The sequence below is a fragment of the Propithecus coquereli genome, unplaced genomic scaffold, assembly GCF_000956105.1.
Source record: "Propithecus coquereli isolate 6110/MARCELLA unplaced genomic scaffold, Pcoq_1.0 Scaffold5, whole genome shotgun sequence".
Lineage (NCBI taxonomy): Eukaryota > Metazoa > Chordata > Mammalia > Primates > Indriidae > Propithecus > Propithecus coquereli.
The window spans coordinates 16,077,026-16,103,969 of record NW_012150840.1 but is presented as its reverse complement, the minus strand read 5'-3'; the positions used below and the strand labels follow the sequence as shown (position 1 = coordinate 16,103,969).

The 26,944-nt window shown below is 39.7% G+C and overlaps 1 protein-coding gene across 1 annotated transcript in view; it reads right to left on the bottom strand.

The window, feature by feature from the left end:
- Window positions 1-17,709, bottom strand: part of GPATCH2L (G patch domain containing 2-like) — a 49,098-nt gene extending 31,389 nt beyond the window's left edge. The window contains exons 1-2 of the mRNA XM_012656307.1: window positions 17,603-17,709; window positions 14,716-15,387 (exon numbers count right to left, since the gene is read on the bottom strand). Of these exons, the coding sequence (XP_012511761.1) occupies window positions 14,716-15,377 (662 nt within the window). The 5' untranslated portion in view covers window positions 15,378-15,387; window positions 17,603-17,709. The remainder of the gene's footprint in view (window positions 1-14,715; window positions 15,388-17,602) is intronic.
- Window positions 17,710-26,944: the final 9,235 nt, after the last annotated feature.

The following is a 26,944-nucleotide window of genomic DNA, read 5'->3' as shown; positions in this document are numbered from 1 at the left end:
ATCAAAGTAATTTCAACCTGGTTTGGAATATTAAGCAACACAAATTTGCCAACAAATTTTTTTTGGAGGGGGGAAGTACATAACTTTTATCATTCATATACATTGGGGTTCACAAAAAACAGTTTGGTTAGAATTAAAGTTAGCCTCAGGGCTTATTTATCCTCTGAATACAGGGAAAAAATAGTTTTAATGTTAAACAATGTTTATGGGAGGCCATTGTTTGAAATGAACCAGAATGGATTTTCTGGAGCTAGGTGCCATGTAATCTTTTAGAGATGGGGTTTCTATGTTGCCCACGCTGGAGTCCAGTGGATATTCATAGCTCACTGCAGCCTGAACTCAAGGAATCCTCCCACCTCAGCCTCCTGAGTAGCTAAGACTACAGGTGTACCGCCACACCTCATATAATCTATCTTTAAAATGGGTCACTTTCTAAAAAACAGGAGATTCACTACAACCAATCAGAAGGGGTACCTGAGCTACCGTAAGTCCCTTCTGTGTTATCACTGTAAGGAAAGTGACTTTAATTCTAGAAAAAGCCCAATTAAATGGTTATACTAATTTTTGTTAATCGTATGAGTCTACTTAGACATACTCATCTTGGTGGTAGCTGTATTCGATAAGAACAGTAGCTCTTCTCTCCCTGGTTTAAGGGAGGCAACATTTCTCAAAATTCAACCCATGCCTTACCTTAGGCAGATAAAGCCTAAAAGGTAGAACTCTTCCTACATCTGTTGAGTCTCAATTGCCTTTAACTCAAAATAATCCTAATACCAATGTAGCATAATTCTGGGGTGGCATATTCTGATCCCTTTCAGAGCAAGTTCAGATGGGAAACAGAAACAATGAACCATAAATAGCCAACAATTTTACTAATATCACGCAAGTTTGATGATTTATAATACCCTCTGGAAACTGCCAACATCAGCATCAACATCAAGGTTGCTTTCCTCAAACAGTGCCAATTTTATTTTTAAATATTGCTAACTATCAGTTTCAAATGAAGCTATCCAACTTTAAGACATGTAGCATCTGTCAAGTTTTTCCCCTATTTACAAAGCAGCAAAAATCCATGAATAAGAAAAAAAAAATAACCAATATGGCAAAAGGTACATTTTCTAAATTTGTCTTCCTTCATATCAAGCAAATACACCAAATTTATTTTGAAAAAAGGAACTAAAGTTAAAAATAAAAATATAAAAACAAACTCCATTTAACCTCATTGAAATAAAATTTTGTCCCATGGAATTCTGTCCAATCAGCTTCATTTTCTGAGCTATTGCTCACAATTGATTCTGCTTCTTCTGATGCTGCTTTTCTTCCAAATTTGATTTACCTGGCTTAAGAAAAACTTCTCGATCCTTTATAATATTAGCTATTTCCTTGATTAGGAGTATTTCCTTCTGAGGTAGTCGATTTCTTTTTTCACCTGCTCTAGAAGATGAAACAAACTAAAGCAAGAAAGAAGCATTTTCACCACGCTACTGAAGAAATATGCTTGGCAAAATCCCAATCTACATTCCTGGATCAAAACTCTGAAAATATTTTGTATCTTGCAACATTTCCAAATATGTTGCCAACACTAAATCCTAAAAATGTTGGTTAAATTAAGTAGCAATGTCTTCCTCACTTAAGCTTGTCTCTGAATAACAGATGCAAGAGATCTGTTTCAGAAAGAGCCAATAAAATATAACCTATTTCTTTATAGGTTCTTTCATTCTATTTTTTATGTACTTGTAAGTGAAAACTTTCTCAGGGATCATTGTAAGAAATGTCTCACAAAACTATACTGCTGGATTCTGATAGATTTAGAATCTTGGAAGAGCTCTGCAGTTAAATCCAGAAAACATCCTCACTGAGTACTTCATTCTTCCTGAGTTTAAGGAACTGTGCCTGCTAAACTTAACAGTGTTGTTTTTCTATTTTTAGCGATTTCTGAAGAACATTAGTGGTCTGACCCCACTGAGGCCTGCTACACAGTCTCTCATATTACTACTTTATTCTTCTCATCTAGCCTCAAGGATAAAGCAAATTTTATATTTTTAAACTTTTCTTGATATGAGAGGGAGCTACAAAGCACAGTAGGCCATGGAACAGATTCTATTCCACCGTCATGTTATATGCTTTATTGATTAACAGAATCACTACTGAAATTTAGGGGTCAGCAAGCAATGGCCCATCGCCTATTTTTGTACGACCCAGGAACTAGAAATAGCTTTCACAGTTTCAAATCATTGGGGAAACAGATAAAAAGGCAAATATTATGTGACACATGGAAATATGACATTTAAATTTCAGAAACATTTCATTGGAACACTGCCACAATAATTCATTTACCTATCTTCTATGGCTCCTTCTGCACTACCACTGCAAAGTTGAGTAGTTCCAATAGAGAACGTATAGCATACAAAGCCCTAAATGTCTACTACTTGGCTCTTTACAGAGAAAGTTTGTTGATTCCTACTCTACGGGTATTACAAGGTCTACTCTGCAATGTCTATGATTCCCTCTCTTTGAATATTTCCAATTAAAATATAAAACATTTGCTTTATCACAAAGGATATCAATTCTTTTCCAGCCACCTGTAAGCGCTATAAGATACAGTGCTTCCTTGATCCTTTGTTGTATCATTCTCTCCTCAAATTCTAAATAAAAGGAGCAAGCTGAAAAAATATGCACTGGATCAAGAAACATGTTGGCATCCTGGTACTGTACATTTTCTACTCTTGCCAATAGCATTTCAGGAGAATCAATGTTCTTGAAAAGGCTTGGATGAAACTTGTCTAAAAGAGTTTCCCATATATAATTAATGGGAGTAATGGTAATGATGTCATAGAAATATCACCAGGATTTTAAGACTATGATAAAGGGAGATATATGTTTTCTTCATAAAAAAAAAATTACGTCTAGCGAATACTTATTACATAAAAGTGTCATCATTCCACCCATACCTGGAAAGGAATGTATCTGATAGCATTTGTGTATTCTATTCATGCTCTCAGAACAACTTGCATTATGAAAATGTAATCATATGTAAAAAATTGTTAGCAACGTTTTCTGAGGATGTGAAAACTGGGAGCATCACAGCATGGTTGCACATAACTACTACAATACAGCTTGCAAAAATGTAGTGCTAGCTATAAAGTAGAAGCAAGTTATTTCCCCTTCCAAGTTACAGGCCAAACTTCTAGTCCCACAGCCCTCACTCACTTCTGGCTCAGAGATCATGTAAAATTAAAAAATCAGATAAGTAGGATTTTAATAATGATTTAATCAACTATAAAATGCTAATTTGGCTAATTCAATTTAATATTCTGTTAAAAATAGACTTCTATCTTTCAATAAAGACAATTTCTGTTTAGCACCTTTGTAGAGCCAAACAAGTCTGAAAATTAAAAGATATCAGGCTCCTACATATTTTTTTCTATTCTAAAACCTTCAGATTTGTTTATAACTTTTTCGCTATGAGCCTTTTTACTAGGCAATGGGGGGGAAAGCTTTGCTCCTCATCTTTGTAAGAAAAAATTATGATCCTACTTCTATAGTGTCCTCTCCACTTGCGCTCCTCTGAAGCTTAGTCAGGAAGACAGAAACCCAGCCTTTATCAGTCTTCAGACAAAAGTAACAAGACAAAGCCCAGAAAGACAGAGGTGCCGAAATCTCCTAAAATGGCAGCAACTCCTAGAAACATCAATGCCTCCTGTCTTTGCCTCAGGAGTTGTTCTATACTCCCTGTTCTCATATGATTTATGAGATTCTAACTATAAATAGTTTACATACAAAAATCTTACTAGGATATTTCTAAAATATTTTGGAAGAGTAGAAATATATTAACCTTACAAATAACTTATACATCATTCAAAAAAAATCCAATCCCAAATTGGGAGAATAAAAAGTCTCTAACAGAAAAATGAAGCAGAAGCATTTCTTCCCTCTATTTCTCCTAAACCTTCATTCATTCATTTAGTGAGCATTTATTAAGTATTAATCATATACTAGACACTGTGCTATAACTAGCACTAAAACTAACAAACATGTCAATCACAACTTAAATGCAAGCATTTTATAAGGAACTATTAGTCTAGACTTTAGGAAAAGTGTGTGAAGAGGTAGGGAGAAGAACATTTTTCAATGAAGAACTTTCTGCAATTAATAAGGGGCGGTGCAAGCCTAGAATTTAACCTTATGACACTGAGGAAATCACCCCATTTTAGAAGCCAGAAAACATCTTGAAAACATTCACAGGAGAGTAAAAATAGTAACAATACATCACACTTCTCTACCTTGCCTTTTGCTAAAAAAAGGCCCCACACTTTATTTAGCAGCAAAACTACCACTTTAAATAAGACATAAACAAAATTAAAGGCTGGATTTTGGACCACTAATTGTATTACCTAATTATTATAACATTATTAGAAAAGTAACTCAGCCACATTCAACTGAAACAACAGAAGTGTAAAGAAAGTCAACTTAACCAGTGGTTTCAAAGACTTTTCCTAATATTTATTATACTTTCAAACACACAAAAAAGCTGAAAGAAGTTACAGTTAGCACCCACACCCATCACTTAGATTTTGCAAGTAACATTTTGCTTTCTTTGTTTTATCACACATCTATCCATCTAACCTTCCTACCAGGGTGTCTATGTAATCAAAGGCTCTCAGTAGACCAGATGATTGGAAATGGCATCCACTTTCAGGTAAGTATATTGTCATAGGAATCAAGCCTAATAAAACACTATCGATAACTTGTCCACTGAAACAATTCCAGGACAAGTACCATTAGCTGAACATTATACACTTCAGTACTGACTTGAAAATGTTTCATCTCAAATGTTCTTCTAAGTTCTAAAAATGAACTGTCTGCCCTTTTATGGAGCAATTAAAGGGTATCATTTCTAAATTAGCAAAAAATTTGTTTTAAAACTATAGTATTTTTATTCCATAGAAGAGATCAATGTTTTGGTTTTATTAAATTCTCTAAATTTGGAAACTCATATTTAGTGGTAAAAGCAAAGTCAATGAAGTAAAAACTCAATCTTAGTACCAGAAACATCCAGAACTGTGGTTCTCGACTGGAGGCAGTTTTGTACCATTCTCCCCCTGGGGTCCTTTGGCAATATCTATCAACATTTTTGGTAGTCAGGACTTGAAGGGTGGGAGGGGGAGTCGGTGAACTACGGGCATTTAGTGAGTAGAGGCGAGCAATGTTGCTAAACATCCTACAGTGCACAGGACAGCTCCACACCAGAGAATCTTATGGCCCAAGCAATGCCAGTTGTGCCTAAGTGGAGAACCCTGATCTAGAGTGATGAACAAAGTGGAGGGCTGGAAGAGGCAGGGTATCCTGTTTAAGGAAACCACTACAGAGGAGGAGGGGAGCCTGTGTACGTTAGCTGGATAGAGCCAACCCTTGAGAGCAGAGGTTGACATCCCAAAGAAGGAATAATACCACTTCCTTGCTAGGGCTGGACCAAGGCCTCAAACAGTCTAAAGCCTCCAGATCCAGTAAGCATCAGAAGGTAGTGGCACCTTCAGGCAAACTGGCAAAACTGACACTATTCAAGAGTTGTACAGTTCACCCTTCCCTGCCTAACCCAGCGAGAAAGAAAATCCTGCAACCATGGAAGAGAGTGATCCAGGCAGGGAAAGGAAATATCTCGCTCATCTCAATGCCCCCAATGCCTAGCATAGTGCCTGGCACATAACAGATGTTCAGTAAATGTTACGTACATGGAATGAACTCATTTTAGACTCACCTCTGTTGCTTGCTCTTATATGGCCTTTGTGGCATGTCACTTCACCTCTCTAGTCCTATATCTCAACACGTAAAATGTAGATGGATTGCTCTGGGGATTGATCTGAGGATGTGATAGTATGAGGCACGTGAACCCACTTTGTGAACTCTAAATCAACATACAAATGCAAAGGATGGAAGATTAGAAAGCTACTTCCAGGGTGCCGATTCTCGTATGTATCTAAATATTATTTTAGAGGTTAAGAGTAGTAATTTCCTCACTGACATCATTCTTCTCATTAAAACAGCAATCTAAATTCTATAGGATGCAAACCTATTTTCACTTTAAATGGAAAAACAAAATGTGGCCTATGAAATCTAGTATTTTTCTTGCACTAGGTTTCTTCCAAAAGAGAGGGAGATACTGCTCTCAGCCAAGATCTACAAGTGTCTCAGGAAGGGCTTTGGTACTTAAACTGAGTTTATTAGGAAAATTAATATAAAAGACTACTATTAATTATGCTAATAATGTCATTTATTGAGTTCTACTATAGGCTAAATAATGTACTAAGCACTTTATGTTCATTATTACATTTCTTCTACCCCAAAACTTGACAAGGTAAATACATCAACCTCATGTTGACATGAGGTTGTCAAAGATGACAGAATGGGGATTAGAGAGGTTAAGCAACTTGGGCAACATCACACAGCAAGTAAGCATCAGAGCCAGTGCCGTGTTACGTCTAAAGCCCATGTACTCACTGAATGGCCACTAAAACATGGATGGTGCAGATAGATTCATCTCATTTACTACAAGTCAATTCCATGTCTCTCCATTCATAAGACACCTTTGAATTTCAGGACTTCTCATTTTCGTTCTCCTGAAAACGCAAACAGATTAATTTAACTATGGAAGGAGTATTCCTTTGCTTTTTGCTACTTAAAACTTTCAGACACAGCTGAAACTCTAGCTGTGCTTTGACTACTACCCCTTATCAGCTAATAATACATTATACATGCTGAACCCTAAGAAAAGTGTTCATAAACTCAATTTGTTTTTTTTTTTTCATAAACTCAATTTGAAAAGAAGCTTTCCCCCTTAATGATGTATCTTAACTTAAAAAACAAACATCCATTTTCAGCATACTTACATAAGACACACCAAAATTTGGCTGGGCGTGGTGGCTCATGCCTGTAATCCTAGCACTTTGGGAGGCCAAGGCGGGAGGATCGTTTGAAGCCAGGAGTTCAAGACCAGCTTGAGCAACAGCAAGACCCCACCTATACAAAAACTAGAAAAATTAGCTGGGCGCCATGGTGTGCGCATGTAGTCCCAGCTGCTTGGGAGGCTGAGGCAGGAGGGTCGTTCGAGCCCAGGAGTTTGAGGTTGCTGTGAGCTATGACACCACTGCACTCTAGCCAGGGCAACAGAGCAAGAGCCTGTCTTAAAAACCAAAACAAACCAAAAAAAACCACCAAAATTTATTACCAGGAACTCACACCTCACTTGCCCTTATGGTTTCTGAATGCCCTCCCTTTGAAATCAAAGTAAAGATATTCTCCTAGTAAGCTCTGGGAAATATCATAGTCTGAGAATACTATTTGTGACTTTAGCAACATATGAAGTTAGGAAAAAATTTCAGGTCAGTACCCATCTGTGGGAACCAGACTCCAAGATGACTCGCAGTGACCCAGCCTCCCTTTATTTCACACCTGGTATAGCCCTTCTCACTATACCAGGGTCTGCGTAACCAATTGCATACTGCAGAAGTAATGGGAAGTCACTTCTGAGATTAGGTTATAAAAGACTGTAGCTTCCATCTTGGGCTCTCTTTCTCTCTCTCTCCACCTCTCTCAGATCACTCGCTCAAGGGGAAGCCAATTACCATGTCTTGAGGATGCTGACAGCCCTGTGGAGGGGCCCACACGAGAAGGAACTACAACTCAGCTGGACAGCTTTATGAAGAAATGAGATCTGCCCACAGCCAGATGAGTGAGTTTGGAAGTAGATTCTTCAGCCCCCAAGGAGCCTTGAGAGAACTGCAGCCCCTGCCAACGGTTTGACGATAACCTCATGGGAAGACTGACCCAGAACCACCCAACTAAGTCACTCTCAGACTCCTGATCTTAGGGAACTGTAAGACAATAAATGTTTGTTGTTCACAGCTACTAAGTTTTAGGACAATTTTTTAGTTCAGCAATAGATAATACAGAATCTTTATTAACTCTTTTGTGAAAATAATTCCCTTCTTCCTAGTCCTAAATGGTAGCTTCTAGTTTTAACAAGACAAATCTCTCTGAAATCCCACAATTGGGAGGAAAAAAGCACAGCTTGCCTTCTGACCTGACGGTTTGCTAATTCTTTCATACTCCTAACCACAGAAGACTGTAAATTTAGAATTGAAAGAGTAGTTTATAACTGTTTCAATTATAATAAGGAGGTATAGAATTAGTTTATCACCTATAATCAAAATTTGGTATTAATAAGTTACCAGCTGGGTTTGTTTCTCCCCCATTTAAAATCTTATTAACCAAGTAACTTAGTAAGAGGTATCTTTCGCATCTAATTAATATGTATTTTAAATAAACAAACAGGATAAAGTTTACGGCTTATGTCATCATTCTAAAAACTAAGCGTTTTTTATTTTAGTTTTTTCATTAATAATGCATTTATTTATTATAATAAAAATTAAAAATTGTTTTAGAATTCAAAAAAACAGGAAAAAAGTCACTCCTGGATCCACTGCCCAAAGACATCTCAGCTCTGTTTCTTTTCCACCTTTTTCCTGGGTAGAGGTGGTACATTTATAACCATATGTAATCAGACTTCTGAATCTAGTAGAAAACATGACTGAGGGAGAGGCTATTCAGAGAAATATATCGATTCTGAAATTATTCCTATAAGTAATGAGAATATATAATGAAAGAGTTTGTTTTCCAGTTTCATTCAGATGGTGCCATGAAAGAAGGCAGAGCAATCTCTCCAGTTTGACAGGTTCATTAACGTGACTAATACAATCAAGTTTACTTTGCAAAGGGATGACTTTCCTCAGGACTCTGCCATTGAGCTGAGGGCTGTGCCTTATAGAAGTCCACCCATTCTTTTAAGACTTATGTGTTCTTAGCGTTAATAGCGATTCATCTTCAGGTAGATAAAATGTCTTTTCAAAGTAAATTTTTAAAGAGCATATATTCTAAGACTTGCATATCTGAGAATGTCTTTCTGCCACCTTTCCATATGAAATATATATTTACTACATATAAAATTCAGGGTAAGGAGGGACAGCAACCTTTCTCCCCTCAAAACTCCATAGGAGAATGTAGCCCCTCATCTTTAATACTGTAGGGATGAATGTCAGTCTTATTTTCATCCCTTTTAAGATTTTTCTTTATACCTGCTCCATCATCAATGCGGAATGCAAAAAACATTACCAGGATACATCTAGGTAGGTCTCTTTTTGTTTAATCTTTTCCCTTTAATCTTTAGAATTAATTTTTTCAACTCAGGAATATTTTTTTCTCTTCAACTGTATCTTTTAAATTATTCTTTTCCAGTGCTTTGGTTTCTTCCTTGAAAATATTTACACACAGACTGGGCCTCTATCCTCTCTCCTCCAGACCTGATTTTCTCTTTTCCCTCTGCATTTCGGGAGGCCTTCCAAAGTTTTCCACATCATCAACTCAGTTTTCTGCAGAGTAAATGGTCCTTCATTTTAATATTCCAAATACATTTTAAATTTCCCTACAATTCTTCCTCCCAAACTATTGGGTTTTCAAATAGCCATCTTTCTCTTTTGACTTACATTGCTCCTATTTCAAAAGTATTCTTGTATCCTGATGAAGATTTTCTAAAATGTTCTGGCTCCCACTGGCAATCATCTTCAAAGATTTGTTCTTCCTCTGAACTTTCCTTATTCTGCAGAATTTGTTCAAAGGCTTCTTTTTGGTATTTGCCAACAGAAAGGGTGCACAGATTACCCTGGTCCCATTCTCTATTCCCGTGGACCTGGGTAACATGCTCTTCCCAGATCTATAATTGGCCAAGAGGCTATGCTGCAGAGCCGCTAGCCTAATTCCCAGTGTAACTGGTAGGCTTTTAACTCACACAGCTATGCTGGTCTAAGACAGGGTCTTCTTCTAAGCCTCGCTGCCTGATTCTGGCCCCATTCGAAGAGTCTGCAGTAAATGGAGGTGGATAAAATACTACAAAGAGGGCTTTTTTCTTTTCTGCCCATGTTGACAGAAATCTTTATTCTTAGAGACTATACTTTCCAGGATTCAATACCCTGTGACTGCCTCCTACTCCAAACACAAATACACACAGAGAAAATACTCAGCTGCCCTATCCAAGTATATTCTGGGAGTTACAGCCTCCAAATAGAAACTGAAAGATACTGATTGAGAAGCAAAGGATGAAACAACACTCTGCCTCAAACTGCAGCTGTTCAATTTTCTGACTGAAACAGATCATGCACTTCTGAACCAAGAACTGACTACAGAGAAAGGATGCAGGGTCTTGCCATCTACCTTCTGGGCAGGCTTAGCACTGTTAATATGGGCCTGCAGTCGCACTTCTCAATGCAGTTCCATCGGCTTTATACTATCAAGAAATCTTGGCACTAGGCCAAATGTAAGTTTCTGGTGATGTGAGTCTGCAATGTTTTATGTTTGGATAACTATTTCAGTGGGCAGTGGAGGCTGCTTGTCAGACGTCTTTTAAAATAAGTTACAGAGGTGGGAGGCAGGTTGTGACTGAAAAGAATCAGAGAATCTCAGTGTTGCAAGGGACCCTGGAAGTCTTTCAGCCCAACCTTCTCAACTCCACAGTAACTCAGTAAGTGCTCATGAAGCTCAAGCTTGAATGCCTCCAGTGATCTAGAACTCACTACCTGGTGAAACAATTCACTTCATTTTCACAGAGTTCTAACTTTTAAAATGTTGTATTTCATACTGAGGCAACATTAAATGCTCTGTACTTTCTATCCCTGAGTCCTAGTTCCTTCTTTGGAGCTACACAGAATAATCCTAACATTTCTTTCAAGACACAGAACTTCAAATACAACAATATCATATCTACTTCCAAGCTGTGCTTTTTAGTGTTCCAAAGGATATACTAGTAGAACTTTAAATAAATCTATATAAGCATAGTATGCTAGCTATTCAATACTCTCAAATGCAATACTACCAACTGCAACAACAGTAAGTATAATCTTGGTCAGCATTCTTATTTACAAAATAGAAAACAGAACATTCCCACTCTCCCAAATATATTCCTTTCCACAGCTTCAGTAACCCCTGATTAATGACCTCCACTTGCAAAGGAGGCTACTTACCTTAACCATGAAATAATGAATGCTATTGATCCGACAAGCTACTGCTATAGAGTGTTATTGATCACCCAATCTTTGGTTAAAATGGTGCTCATTTAGCAATTTCACTGTCACACACACCTGGAGCAAAGCACGCTCATAATTAAAGAGTTTGGGGGAGTTAAAGTGAGAGGTGATGGACAGAGATCTCAGCTTTCTCCCATTTATTCTTGTTTCTGAGCTATTGTTTGTGTCAGAAGGGATATTGATTTTCTATAAAAATAAGAAAACAAGAGGTACCAAGGGGCCGCAGAAGGTCAGCTTGGGCTAGAGAAGGAGGGGGGAGGTTTAGCACTCTATCTCTGTCACTTGCCTTCCAAGAGAACAGAATATTTTCTTTCCTGTGAGATCGGCCTCTAATACATCACCTTAGGAAGGCTCCTGAATGTGACTTCAGGCCATCATCAACCAATTCACTTACAAAAGAAAAAAAGCTAAACGATATTCAAGAGGAACAAACAAATGATATGTTAGTGAAGACAAAGCAAAATTAAGCTATGATCACATAAGAGCTAATAGCTATTAAGAGCTGCTATAAATTAGCTGGGTGTGGTGGCACGTGCCTATAGTCCCAGCCGCTTGGGAGACTGAGGTAGGAGGATCACTTGAGCCCAGGAGTTTGAGGTTGCAATGAGCTAAGACCATGCCAATGCTATAGACAATCTGAATAAAGACCAGTAGAAAGTAATTTTACAAGAGTTGTTCTATATTAGAATATTCACAAACACATATACACAGAAAAATATTAGAATAATAGTTTGATCTTTATGCAGGCATAAAAAACCTATTATATCGTAACCACTTTCAGTTCCTCAGACCTCATAAGGGATTGGTTGGTACAGCATTGAAGAAAGATCAGAATGAGAAAAGCAAGCAAATACTGGTGAAGCTTAAAATTACTCCACATTTAGTTAGCAAAAGTGAACTTAAGGAAACTAAAAATAATGCTGATTGAGACATACATTTTCAAATCTTAAACATCTAACGCATATTTTTTTAAAAACTCTATCCATTGACTAGGCTAAGCTAAGCTTAATGATCAACTTCATCTTAAAAGTTGTGCATGGTGGATCATTACTCTGCCAACCCTCAACACCACTGATAAAAAGTAAATTCTACACTTTGATCTGTATATGAATAAACAGTGGCACATCCAAGCAAGTTTATGAAAGAATAACCAGGAGGACTCTTGAAAGTATTTCTTCAAATGCAGAAAAAAAAGTAGGAAAATATTGACAGAATCAACTCACCAACACAGCAAAATAGCCAAATCATAAACTACTACATACTTATACTCTAATGCTAACCCTATTTATAAGGTATGCTTAATAATCGAGGGCAGCTTGAAAATTAAAAGATTTTTGTTCCACTTTATTGTTGAGGAGAGGCTGAACACAATATGCAGTCAAAGAATAAGTAAGAATCACCCTCTTTCTGCATAAAATGGATTTGGGGGAAAAAGTACAAAGCACTTCTGTTTGTAACTACAGATGTATCGAGACAAGTCAAGGGGAATTTTGGACTCCTAAATAATTAGAAGATTTTAAGGAAGAATTTTTCTCATTCCATGTGTGCTACTACTCCACCCATTATTCCTTTAAACTGCAGGGCCTTTGGGCATCCACATTATTGAAAGAACTGTGAAAGGACGTGCCAGGGCGATAGCCCAAATGGAGGAATGAGGTCTCCTCAATTTGAAAAAAGTAAGCATTTCATAAGAATTCCTGTCTACTTCAACTTATCCAGACTCTCAGATAACTAGAATTTATATTATCGCAACCTGACCACACATGCAATAGATGTGTCTGGGGTAAGAAGGACCAGGAAAGACTGAAGCACCTCACTGTCAGATGACAGGCTGTATTTGGGGCCACACTCATGCTGTTATCTTAGAGCAGAGTTAACAATTTCCCACACACACAATTGTGTCATAGTTTAACAAGAAATTCTGGGGAAAAAACAAACACAAGCTATCATTCCAAAAAGCTATTTTTAAAATCACCATTCTCAAAAGTAAGAAGATTTCTATTTGGTATTTATGCTCAATATTAAAACAAACGTGAATGCCTCAATAGAGGGCTTTAATAGTGTGAAAGCCCACAAGTTGACTAAACATTTCTTGTTTGATTAAAAATAGTATGATGGGGAAAAAATATCTTTATAATCCAAAATAAACACATAAATTGGGTAAATAGGCCTTAGAAGGAATTAGCCATTAAAGGAAAATCAGGAAAGCCAAATTAGGAGCCTACCTTGTTGGGCACACTGGCAAATATAAAATTAGTAAGAAAAAGCTTAAAAGCTGGATTAAAAACCATCCATGAAAGGTACAGGCATACAGACCTAAACAGCTTTTCCTGTCACTGACACAGCCTCACTTCAGAGTTCTTAAGATTTATGTCTTTGTTTTTAAGACAAACTTCAAAAAGGTCACATGTTCTTCAGTTGTGAAAGTTAAGCTGAGACACAAAAGGGTCATGGAAAAGGCAAACTCAAAAGGCAGCAAAACATGATGGATAAGAATGAGCTTTGGAATCAGCTTTGATTCCCAATGTTGGCACTGGGTGACCTTAGGCAAATTATCGAAACTCTCATAACCTCAGTTTCCTCTTCTATAAAACACAAACAGTGGTACCTACAGTGGAACTGTGAACATTAAATGTGAGTATGTGTTAAGCCTTTGCAGTACAGTGCTTGGCTTGGCACACAGTGCTTACTTAATAAATGTTAACTAATATTAGCAATAATAGAATACAACGATTCTCAACAGAGAGTACTCAACCCACCTAGAAAGCACCCCTGGAGGCATTTGGGTTGATACAATGAAAAGGGGGTGGGAACAGTGCAGAGATGCTAAACATCCTGCAATGCACCACAAAGAATTATCCCATCCAAAACACCAACAGCATCCTCATGAAAAAACATATGTAATAGATTAATATTAATAACATTAAAGTATCAAGCTGGGGGGTATCAATGTTCCTAGGACTATCTAAGAGGTAAAAAATAAAAAGTTACCAAAACTACATTGACATTTTAAACATGCACTCATTAAAGATAAATTTTCTTGGTCAATCACATTTGGTCTAAGACTAATGGGACTCAGTATGTTAGTTTCAAAGCCCAACATGTGTTTGGACAACTTGAATGTCAGCCATAAAAAATAAACTCGATATAGTCAAACTGCAAGTAGCAGAGAACAGAATTACAGCCAAAAAATATCTAAAGCCATGATTCTTAATGGAGACAGCTTACCAGTAACATTTACAAATTCCACATATATATACACCAGCCTCTGCTAAGACCCTCGTTCTAAAGAATAGTATCTTTGTATGAACTATATGGCACAAACAGCAGCAAACAGTTTTTCAAAATCAGACTCTTGGTTTTAGAAACAAATGTGTTTCTATTACATCTAGCCTTCTTGACAGAGGGAACAGATTCATGACAGTATTTTAAAGAGCTAGAGATAAACTAATGACTGATGAAAGAAAAGCTACAAAGTCAATATTAGAGTGGCTGATGAAAGAAAGTAGAACTTATCAAGACTGGGTTTGCACTTTGGGTAAAATAACCAGGAAAATCTTTGACTTAGTAAGGGAGATCTCACCATTCTGACATGTTTTCATCAGAGCCCTGTTTTTGTTCATCTGCTTCACACTCCATCCTTTCTTTCCTTCCCGTTTTGCCTAGGAAAGTCCTATTTTCTGCTGATTCACACAAACCATGGCCTGATGAGGTCCAGGGAGTATTCTCCTTCCAGCGGGACAGACGCTGCTTCTTAGCAGACTTGAACCTGCAGCCTCTCTCATAGCTCCAATCTGATACCTTCAGCTTCTGCTGAAGGCTGGCAGCCACCTCTGATGTCACTCGCTTCACCTTCCTCCGGCGCCTAAGTGGCCGACAAGGTGCATTTTCAGTAAAGGAGTCAGATTCATGCCAAGAATGTTGCTTACTCTTAACAATAGCATTGAGAGCTGGGTGCCGTTTGGCTACCATTGTGTCATCCGAGTCACTAAAATTGGTGACCAGAGCCACTTCTCGACAGTCCTTAGTGGCCTCATCCAGACTTGATTCAGAGGCCTCACTGTAGCAGCAGGTATGCTCTGCCAGGTGAGTGAAGTCAGAACGACGCTTCCGGCCTCGGCGTTTCCGAAGCTGCCGCCTCTGTTGCCGAGGGCTCAGGGCCATCTCCTCCCACAGCTCACCAAGCTTATTCTGCTCAGATGTCTGCTCCAAGGCTGAGGCTAAGTCATGTACCAGCTCATCCATGAGGCCACATCTGCCAAAAGGAAGTTTGAAAAAAAAAAAAAAAGAAAAGAAAAAGAAAGCCTGAATAGGATCTGTGGTTTTAGAATAATTTTATCGAATAGATCATGGTACTCAAAGAGTCTTGCCTGTCTACAGAAAATAAAGTCGCCTTTCATCTGACTACACTTAGACTCTGTTTCTACCATCTATGCTTCCTTAAGCCACTAAAAATAGGTGTTCGGCCCTCGTTAAATGCCTAGAGTCAACATGGTCTTAAGCACAAAAACTCAAACACTCAGTAGATGACAACTGGGATATTAGCAAAAATAAGCAAACTCAGGGGACTAGATCCTTCTCTCTTTTCCCCAATTAGCTTGTCACTAAATCACCCTAATGATGAGATTCAAAAAGATTAGAGAATGTCTCATCGGACAGGAGCAAAAAAACCATAACTTCAAAATCACAGCAGAGTTGGGGAAACACAGGGTAGGATCCAGTCTCATCGAGGTATTGAGAATGGATGAAAAACTGTTCTTTGGTCTGGGGGCACTGCTGACAACGCCTGTAACAGAGAACAGAACAACTTAGTGACACACTTTAAGGAAGACTGCTTACAAGCTTAGCCATTTAGGAATTTATAGTGACCCAGGTTTGCACTCAGAATGAAAAAAAGAGACTAAGTTTGCACCCATTCTGGTACTAACTACCAACTGGAAGCTACCAGGTATAGAACTTTATAGAGTATATCATATATTTTTGAATAATTAACAACCTTTAAGCTCCTCTCCCATCCTTCAGTAAGTAATGTGATCATGCTAATTCTGTGCTTTAGTGCCATAAATCACAGAAAAATAGGATATAACAGCAGCAGAAATGACAGAGATGGGGTAGAGTCTCTAAGATTTCCAGCAAACTGCTTTCCAAAATTTCCTATTTTTCTACTCATGTTTTTCAAACCATCACACTTCAGGGTCACTTCAGAGGCCAATCTTCCAAGGGATGAGAGTAGTAGGAGTAATTTTCAAAATTCTCTTTTAAAGGGAAGTGTCTAATATAATTTGTACAACACCTAATTAAATTAGCACTTTTTCTCTTGCCCTTGTTAAACCCTAAGTATTTCAAGACCATAATTAGAGTTTAAAACTCTATGTGGCGCCACTCTCAGACCACATTGCCGCTCATGCAGTTTTCATTTTGCAGAGGGCTTTCTAAAACCTATTTTCATGCTGTGCCTATGCCAATGAACTCAAAGACAGCAAAATTCTTCTGGCTTATCTGCCACATCTGTGGAAGCAATGGTGACACCTACTTCCAAAACTGCCACCTAAACAAAACTTCTCAAAGTGTCAAAAGGCACACAAGTTCCCTTTAAGCAGTAAAAAGTGATTTAAAACACCATGACTGAGGTCTAAAAGACAACTGTCCCTAAGACCAAAACACATAAAGTGGGAAGAGCACAACTCAATCTACTTCCTTAATAAATAACTACTGCTTGAAAAACTCAGGCAGAACAGCACAAACTTTAAAGTGGAATGAAGTTACCAAACAACTTGTAATCGAACGCCTGTGCAGAATCCTTTCCTGTCTCAAAGGCTGCAATTCAAACAGTAGGTGATAGAAGAACCCCAGTTTCGGGTGCACACTCCTAAAGGACTCGGGGTCCAGGCACGCACCCGGGTAGGGGTAAGGCTGTCTGAGTCACGCACAGGAAGCTGGTGGGCAGCGAGAGGCAAGCTCAGGGTTGAGGAGGGGACGGAGTAAGGAGGTGGTGGAAGCAGGAGGCAGCTTCTCCTCTGGGCTCGCCAGGGGCAGGGGGTCAGCCTTTCTAGGGCAGAAACTGCCAAAAAGCAAGTCCTGGCGACTGAGCTCCCTCGGTGATCAGCAGTCGCAACATGGCCACATACGTGAGAAAAACCGTGTTTCAAAGGACTCTCCACCACTCCCCAGCCCGTCCCCCACGGCTAAAATGATCATGGCTCAGGACACCAAGCCCTCACACTGTCTCCAGCCAAAGAGAGGCAGAAAGAAGAGAGAGGAAGGGGCTGTCGCCCCAGAGACTGCCCGGCCCTCATCCCCCGGGATGGGGGCACGGGCCCTGAAAAGCAAGGCCCGACCACCCTCGCCGCTCCCGTCGGCTGCCGCGGCCCCAAGACACCCTTAGCCGCTCATCCGCGGCCCGGAGCCCCAGTCTCCTCTAACACAGGCCCCCTGGATCCCAACCCTCTCAACCCACTCCTCCCCCTCACCAGCTGCCGCAGCCACCTCCGACGGCCGCCGCTTTTTGGGTCGAGGCTCCCCGCCAGGGTTTCCCTCTCCGACCTCATTTCCGGTCTGGGCCGGAGAGGTGGGGCGGTGGAGTAGGCGGGGCTGACTGCGCAAGAGGGCCCGCCCCGCCCCGGCGCTTCCGCCCCGCGGCCGCTCCCACTTCCGCCCGCCGTGGGTGGGGCCCCGGAGAAGCCTGGCAATGGGGAAGGAGGCTAGGAAGCCGGGCGAATAGAGGCGGGCCGGCTGAGGAGCCCTTCTGAGGCGATCCTGGGGGAAAAGACCTCGCACGCCGGCTTCACCTCCCTTGTTGGCATCAAGAAATTGGGCCCTGGGGAGGGGCGTCAGCTTCACCCTTGCTTTCTGGCCTACTTTTATAAAGGGTGTGTGAAGTTGAGGAGAAATGGATCTTAATGACATCTCGTAACCACAAGAGTTGGTACATCCTTTGGGAGGGGCAGTTTTAAATTGAGTTACTCAGAACATTAAAAATACACGTCTTGAGCAATAAGACAAGTAAAGTAGTATTGGAATATAATTCAGAATATAAAAGAAATATTTGTGAGCCCATATTAATATAAATAAGTGATTGAATAAATTAATAAATGAAGAAGAAATAAATCTCCCACAAAAGAATCCCAAATAATTTATGTAAAATCTCCACCCTGGAGCATAACTCCCAAGTGTAGGCTGTGCGCAATGACTTCCTTCCAAAGAGGACAGTATTAAAAGGGGAGAAAAATGAGTAACTTCATAGTGCAGAAACCTGGCAAACACTGCTTCAGCCAGTGATCAAGGTTAACATCAACAGTGATAAATCGTGTCGGTGGTATGTGGACTTGATATATGATGTGAATGATATTTTATGGTACTTTCCTTCCAAATACGTAACCCCGGTCCAACTGTAAGAAAAAAATCAAACCCCAATTGAGGGGCGTTCTACAGAATATGTGCCAATATTCCTCAAAATTAAGGTCATCAAAGACTAGGAAGGTCTAAGAAACTGTCACAGCAGAGAGGAGCCTAAGGAGACATGACAACTAGATGTAACATGGTGGGATACTGGAAGAGAAAAAGGACATTAGATAAAAACTAAAGAAATCTGGATAAAGTATGAACTTTAGTTAATAATGATGTATCAATATTGGTTGATTAATTGTGACAAGTGTGCTATACTAGCATAAGATGTGAACAAAAGAAGACATTGGGTGTGGACTATACAGAAACTATAGTATGTTTGTAATTTTTCTCTAAACCTAAAACTATTTTAAAATTAAAAGTTTATTTAAAATGAACATACCTTTTGACCTAGAAATTCTGCCCCTAAGAATTTTATTTTAAGGAAAAATTGGAAAAGGGCACGAAAATGTTAAATACAGGTAAATGCATCTCTGCAGCATTTCTGAGAGAGAGATGAGACTAGGGAAAAAGCTGGAAATCCTACAGGCTTAGTTAACTAAATTATGGTACATCTATGGATGGAATACCTTGCAACCTTTTTAAACTGATGTTGTGAAAGAATATTTAATGACATGAAAAGTCATCGATTTATGATTGTGTATATTTCTGCATGACTGTTATACATCAATAAAAAGGTTACTCTAAAAATGTAGAGTATGATTCATGTATAAAGGAAACTAAATCAATACTTGCATAGGAATGTGATCAAAATGATAGACTACATGACATCCAAAATAGTTCCTTTATAAATGACTATATCTCCTACCCGTTGTTTTTGTGCAGTTTCAGAATTTTCTATAGGTGAAATTTATTTTATAAAGAGTCAAGGGAGGAGACAAAGATGGCTGAGGTTTTGAGCCAAGGTGACTAAGAGAACAGTCAGTGCCATCCTCGCAGCTAGAGAAGTTAAGAAGAGAAACAGGTTTGGTGGGAAGTGATTAATTCCGTTTTGGGCATGCTGAATTTGTGATTCCCACAGGACAGAAATACGGAAATATTCAACAGGTGTCCACAGCCATCATCCCTCTTTTCTACTTAAGTGAAAATTCTCTCCCACAAATCATATCTGTTTTCATGGTGTCAGTTACCTGCATCAGCACTAAAAGCTCCCAAATTTCTTGAAATCCAGCTTAGATTTTCAGCTTTCTGCTAGATATCTCCACTTGTCTACTCGACCGGCATCTCCAATTTAAGATGTCAAAATAAAGCTTAATTTCTTCCATCGTTCTATCAAATTCTGCCCTTTTACTGTTCCCTGATTGGGAAATGTCGCCACCACCACGCAGTCACCCAGATAAGAAGCTTCAAAACCATTTTTAGTTCCTGCTTCTTCCTTATACCCCCTTATCTAGTTAAATGCTAAGTCTCATGGATTGCACTCCTGCAGTAGTCTTGCATCCATCCTCTCTCAGAGTTTGTTTTCACTCTGCCATTGGCCTCATCTGCACAGGCAACCACTCTTCTGATGAGGTAGCAGCTGCCTTACTGGTCTTTTCACTTGCAGTCTCTCCACCCAAAAAAGTCATTCTCTACATGGGCACCAGAGTGAGGTTCCTAAACACAATTTGGATCCTGTCACTTCATCCATCTTCCACTACGTCCTGCATCATGCTTGAGCACACCATACCACTTGCTGGTTCTTGTACACCCCTGGGATTCGGGGTGATTTAAAGGCTTAATGTCAATGTGACCTCAGTAAGGATTCAAAAAAGACTTCCCCTTGCTTGCCCACTCCTTTGGCGCTCTCTCAGCACTTTCCAGTATCTTTATTGCAGCTCTTTCTTCATTCAGCCTGAATTAGAGCCAATTCTGGGAGAGTTTGTCTCCCCAGCTAAATCACTTTCAACAAAACATTTACCAAGCACCTACAAGTATACACACACACATGCATGCACATATATGTAACTGTGTATATATAATATACACAGTTGCACATATATAATACTGTTTTATGTGTCTGTATACTTGTATATGTTTTATATATATGTGTATATATATATACACACACAATACATATAAATGTGTGAACAAAAACGAAGCCTGCTCCCTTGCCCTGAAGACCTTGTCCTATTCATTCTATCCTCATCAATGTCTAGCACAGTGCTTTGCACATGGTAGGTGTTCAATAGCTATTGTTGATTAAAAATTAAATAAATACTTGTTTACTAAAAGCTGGATCATGAAATTATAAGCGCTTGTCTCGGCAGGGCGCGGTGGCTCACGCCTGTAATCCTAGCACTCTGGGAGGCGGAGGCGGGAGGATCTCCTGAGCTCAGGAGTTCGAGACCAGCCTGAGCAAGAGCGAGACCCTGTCTATATTAAAAATAAAAAAAAAATAGCTGGGCATGGTGGCGCTCCTCTATAGTCCCAGCCACTTGGGAGGCTGAGGCAGGAGGATTGCTTGAGCCCAGGAGTTTGAGGTTGCTATGAGCTAGGCTGACAACAGGGCATTCTGGCCCCAGTGACAAAACAAGACTCTGTCTCAAAAAAAGGAAAAGAGGGACAAATCACCTATGGTCTGGCTGGGCTGGTGGCAGTGGTGGTGGGGACCACAGTTGTTTAAAATATTTACATTCAATATGAATATGGCGAGTATATTACTTTGCTCAAGTTACCATACAATGTACCCCAGACTGGGTGGTTTAAAGAGCAGAAATTTATTTTCCCATCATTCTGGAGGCTAGAAGTCTGAGATCAAGGTGTTAGCAAGTTTGGTTTCTTCTGAGGCCTCTCTTCTTGGCTTGTGTCTTCACGTAATCTTCCCTCTGTGGGTATCTATGTCTACATTTCCTGTGACCAGTCATGTTGGATTAGGGCCCATCCTAATGACTTCACTTTAACTTAATGACCTCTTTAAAGACTCTATGTCCAAATACAGTCACATTCTGAGATACTGGATATTAGGACTCCAATATATTAATTTTAAAGGGATACAACTCAGTCCATAATAGTTCAGTTTAAATCTACCATCATGCTATTTATTTTCTATTTGTCCCATGTGTTCTTTGTTCCTTTTCATCTCTTTTTTCCCCTCTTATGGATTAATCATTTTTATGATTTTATTTGTCTCCTTTATTAGTTTACTAGGTATATCTCTATTTTATATTTTTAGTGGTTGCTTTAGGGTTTATAATATACATTTTTAACTTAGTCTGCTTTTGAGTAATAACATACCTCTTCATGCCTAGTATAAAAGCTTACCACAGTATACTACCATTTCCTCTCTCCCTACCTTTGTACTATTGTTGTACAGGGGAGAAAGGATTTCCCACGCATTGCAAAGTTCACTGTTAAGGAACCTATAATAAAAGACAGATTAATTAGAGAAAAGCATACAAATTTATTTAAAATAAGTTTTACATAACACAGGAGCATTCATAAATGAAGATTCCAGGACACAGGGATATCTGTGTTTTTATGGACAGTAATGCAGAAGCTTGATTGGAAGACTAAAGTGTATGACCCAATGGTAATAAACTGGGGGGAACTTAGCAAGGATTTTTTGTTGAGGGTCTTACACCCTATTTTCATTCCTTTTTTTTTTTTTTTGAGACAGGGACTTGCTCTGTTGTCCAAGCTGGAGCGCGGTGCTGTGACCATAGCTCACTGTAGCCTCAAACTGGGCTCAAAAGATCCTCCCACCTCAGCCTTCCAAGTAGGTGGGACTACAGATGCATGCCATAGCACCCAACTAATTTTTCTTTCTTTTTTTTTTTCTTTATTAGAGGTTGGGTCTTGCTATGTTGCCCAGGCTAGTCTCAAACTCTTGGCCTCAAGCAATTCTCCTATCTCAACCTCCCAAAGTGCTTGGATTACAGATGTGAGCCACCATGCCTAGCCTTATGACCTATTTTCAAGGAAAGATCAGCTGGGTTTTATGGCTCATTTCAGAGAAGAAAAGGTGAGAGGAATAATTTCTAGTTTCTATGGCCTGCTTCTGCTCTTTGCTCTATGACAAAGGTGCTATATTTTGGGGTTGCATGTCCTAAGTCCCATCAGTTAGTATACATTTTACTTTTATATATGACAGAAATCCTATAATACATTTTTACTGCTTTTAAACAGTCTATTATTACTTAAAGACATTTTTTTTTAAAAAAAGAAAAAGATTTTGTATAGTTTCACAAATCCACTTTTGGTATTTTTCATTCTGTTGTGTAGCTCCAGATCTCCATGTGGTATAATTTTCCTCCTGTCTGAAATATTTTCTTTAACATTTCTTGTAGTTCCTGTGTGTTTGTGATGATTCTTTCAGCTTTGGTTTCCCTGAAAAAGTCCTTATATTGTCTTCACTTTTTTTTTTTTTTAAACAAAGTCTCACTCTGTCACCCTGGCTAGAGTGTAGTGGCATCATCATAGCTCACTACAACTTCAAATTCCTGGGTTCAAGTGATCCTTCTGCCTCAGCCTCCTGAGTACCTGGGACTACAGGCATGTGCCATCATGCCAGCTAATTTTTCTATTTTTTGTAGAAACAGGGTTTCGCTCTTTCTCAGGCTGGTCTCAAACCCCTGACCTCAAATGATCCTCTCACCTCAGCTTCCCAGAGTGTTAGGATTATAGGCGTGAGCCACCACCCCAACCTGTCTTCATTTTTGAAAGACGTCTTTGCTGGGTATAGAATTCTAGGTTGACAATGTTTTTCTTTCAGTAACAGCATGTGTCCATCACATAATGATGTTTTAGTCCACAAAGGACTGCATAGACAATAGTGGTCCCATAAGATTATAATACTGTATTTTTATTGTTCCTTTTCTATTTATCATTTAGACACAGTTAGATATGCAAATACTTACTGTTGTGTTACAATTGCCTGCAGCATTCAGTATGGTAACATGCCGTACAGGTTTGTAGCCTAGGAGCAAAAAGCTGTCCCATATAGCCTAGGTATGTAGTAGCCTATACTGTAATAGTTTTGTGTAAGTACACTCTGTGATTATCACACAATAACAAAATCACCTAATGCCAAATTTCTCAGAATGTATCCTCATCATTAAGCAACTCATGACTGTATTTTTAAGATGTCACTCCACTGACTTCTGGCTCCCATTATTACAAACAGTAAGTCTGTTGTCCTACTTAACTGTTTTCCTCTCTATGTAACGTGTCTTTATGCTCTTGCTCCTGTTAAGATTTCCCCTTTATCACCAGCTTTAAGCAATTTGATTATGATGTCTTCGTGTCATTTTCATCATGTTTCTTATCCTTGGGAATCATTGAGCTCTTTGAATCTGTGGGTTTATAGTTTTCATTGAATTTGGAAAACTTTTGGCTATTATCTCTTAAAATATTTGTCTCTTTTCAATTCCCATCTACAGGCATGCCTTGTTTTATTGCACTTCATTGATTGTGCTTCACAGATATTGTGTTTTTTATGAATTGAAGGTTTGCGGCAACCCTGCAAGGAACAAGTCTATTGGCACCATTTTCCAACAGCATGTGCTCATTTTGTGTCTCTGTCTCACATTTTGGTAATTTTCACAATTTTGCAAATTTTTCATTATTATTATATCTGTCAGGGTAATCTGTGATCACTGATTTTTGATGTGACCATTGTAATTGTTTTGGAGGTACCATGAATTGTGCCCATATAAGATAGTGAACTTAATCTATAAATGTTGTGTGTGTTCTGACTGTTCCACCAACTGGCCTTTCCCCTGTCTCTCTCTCTCTTCTCAGGCCTCCCTATTCCCAGAGACACAACAATATTGAAATTAGGCCAATTAATAACCCTACAATGGCTTCTAAGTATTCGAGTGAAAGGAAGAGTCACATGTCTCTCACTTTAAATCAAAAACCTAGAAATGATTTAACCTTGGTGAGAAAGACATGTCAAAAGCCCAGATAGGCTAAAAGCTAGGCTTCTTGCATCAGACAGTTAGCCAACTTATGAATGAAAAGGAAAAGTTCTTGAAGGAAATTAAAAGTTAATTAAAATTAATATATGTTCCAATGAACATATATTAATAAATGATAAGAAAGCAAAACAGCCTTGTTGCTGATAGGGAGAAAGTTTGAGTGGTCCAGATAGAAGATCAAACCAGTCCCAACATTCCCTTAAGCCAAAGCCTAATCCTGAGCAAGTCTCTAACTCTTTTCAAGTCTGTGAAATCTGAGAGAAATGAGGAAGCTGCAGAACAAAAGTTAGAAGCTAGCAAGGTTTGTTTATGAGGTTTAGGGAAAGAAGCCATCTCCAGAACATAAAAGTACAAAGTGAAGTCGCAAATGCTGTTATGGAAGCTGCAACAAGTTATCCAGAAGATCTAGCTAGGATAATCGATGAAGGTGAATATACTAAACAACAAATTTTCAGTGTAGACAAGACAGCCTTATATCGGAAGAAGATGCCATTGAGGACTTTCATAGCTTGAGAAGAGGAGTCAATACCTGGCTTCAAAGCTTCAAAAGACAGACAGACTGGTTAGGGTCTCATGCAGCTGGTGACTTTAAGTTGAAGCCAATGCTCATTTACAATCTCCCAAATCCTACAACCTTAAAAATGAAGGGTTCTTAATTGTGGCTAAATCAACTCTGCCTATGCTCTATAAATGGAACAACAAAGCCTGGATGACACAACATCTGTTTACAGCATGGTATACTGAATATTTTAAGCCCACTGTTGAGACCTACTGCTGAGAAAAAAAGATTCCTTTAAAAATATTAATGCTCATTGATGATGCACCTGGTCACCCAAGAGCTTTGATGGAGATGTACAAGGATATTAATGTTGTTTACATGCCTGCTAACATAACATCTATTCTATAGCCCATGGATCAAGGAGTAATTTCAACTTTCAAGTCTTATTATTTAAGAAATACATTTCATAAGTCTATGGTTGCCATAGATAGTGATTCCTCTGATGGATCTGGGCAAAGTAAATTGAAGATCTGGAAAGGATTCAGCATTCTAGATAACACTAAGAACATTTGTAATTCATGGGAAGGGGGTCAAAATAGCAACATTGGGCTGGGCATGGTGGCTCATGCCTGTAATCCTAGCACTCCCAAGGCAGGAGAATTGCTTGAGGCTAGGAGTTCAAAATCAGCTTGAGCAAGCACAAGGCCCCATCTCTACTAAAAACAGAAAAATTAGCCGGGCATGGTGGCGGTTGCCTATAGTGTGGAGGCACCAGCTGACTGCATCTGGTAGTCTGCAGTCAGCTGGGGGAGGGATATTCTAGACCGTCCCTGTGTAGGACAACTTGACCTCTTCCCCACATCTCCCATATGCCTCCAGCAGGCTGGCACAGTCATGCTCTCATGACCAGAGGCCTGCCCTAGCATAGCATGTTCTCATAACCATTGTAGGATTCTGAAAGGAGGCAGAAACACACAGCACTATTCAAGCCTCTGCTTGAATCAATCGTGTAACTGACACATTGGCTAAAGCAAGTCATGTGGCCAAGCCCAGAGTCAGTCTGGAAAGGCACTAACAACGGGTGTAGATGCAGGGAGGCATGAAAAACCAGGAACAGTAATGCAATCAGTCTACCCTACCTATGCAGTAGGTGTTGGTTTTATCATCATCCCCATTTACAGATAGGAAACTAAGGCACAGAGAAGTTAAGTATCTCACCTAAGGTCCCAGCTAAGGTGTGGTAGAGTTTGGCTTTGAACCCAGGTGCTTTGGCTGTGGAGACCCCGTGCTCAAGCTCAGTAGCTACTGCCCTCTGGGGAAAGGCCCAGGGCTTTCTTGGACTCTCCACCCTATCCAGAAAATGGGTCAGTCATCAGCCTTCTCGTGGAGCCCTCCAGGGAGGACGAGCTCATCACGTCCCCAGCTCAGCCACTGCCCTCGGAGATGACAGCCAAAGACCTCCAAGCTCTGGCTGCCAGCGGTCACGGGAGGCCCCCACCAGTCCCTATTTCCCAGCCTCAAGTGCCTGCGGCCGCACAGCGAAGCCTTTCAGGGGTTAAAGGCAAGGAAGAGAGAAACAAAAGAAGGAATAAAGTCAAGAAATGTGCCATGAAGCTTCTTGCAGCGCAAAGCAGAGAAAGTCATTTCCAACTTCTTTCATCTCGTAGATGAAGCCACTAAATAAAGGGGCAAAGCGGCGCACACAAGGGCTTTTAATCTGTCTCATCTCCTTCATAATAACTGCAAATTTTCCCTGGGCCCCTGGGAGTGCGCCTCTTCCCTGCGCTCGGCCTTATCTCCCCCTCCACATTTCGCGCGCTCTGCCCGGGCCGTCCCGGCGAGGCCTGGGGGAGCCGGCGCTCCCCGCCTCATTGTTCCGGCCGGCCCCGGGCCCGGAGGAGGGATGAAGGCCAGTCAAAGGGAAGCGGGCTCGCCGCGGCTTCATTAACGGCGGCCTTTCAGCGGCGCGCGTATCAGAGCCGGGCCTTTTCAGAGGCGCTAATTAGCAA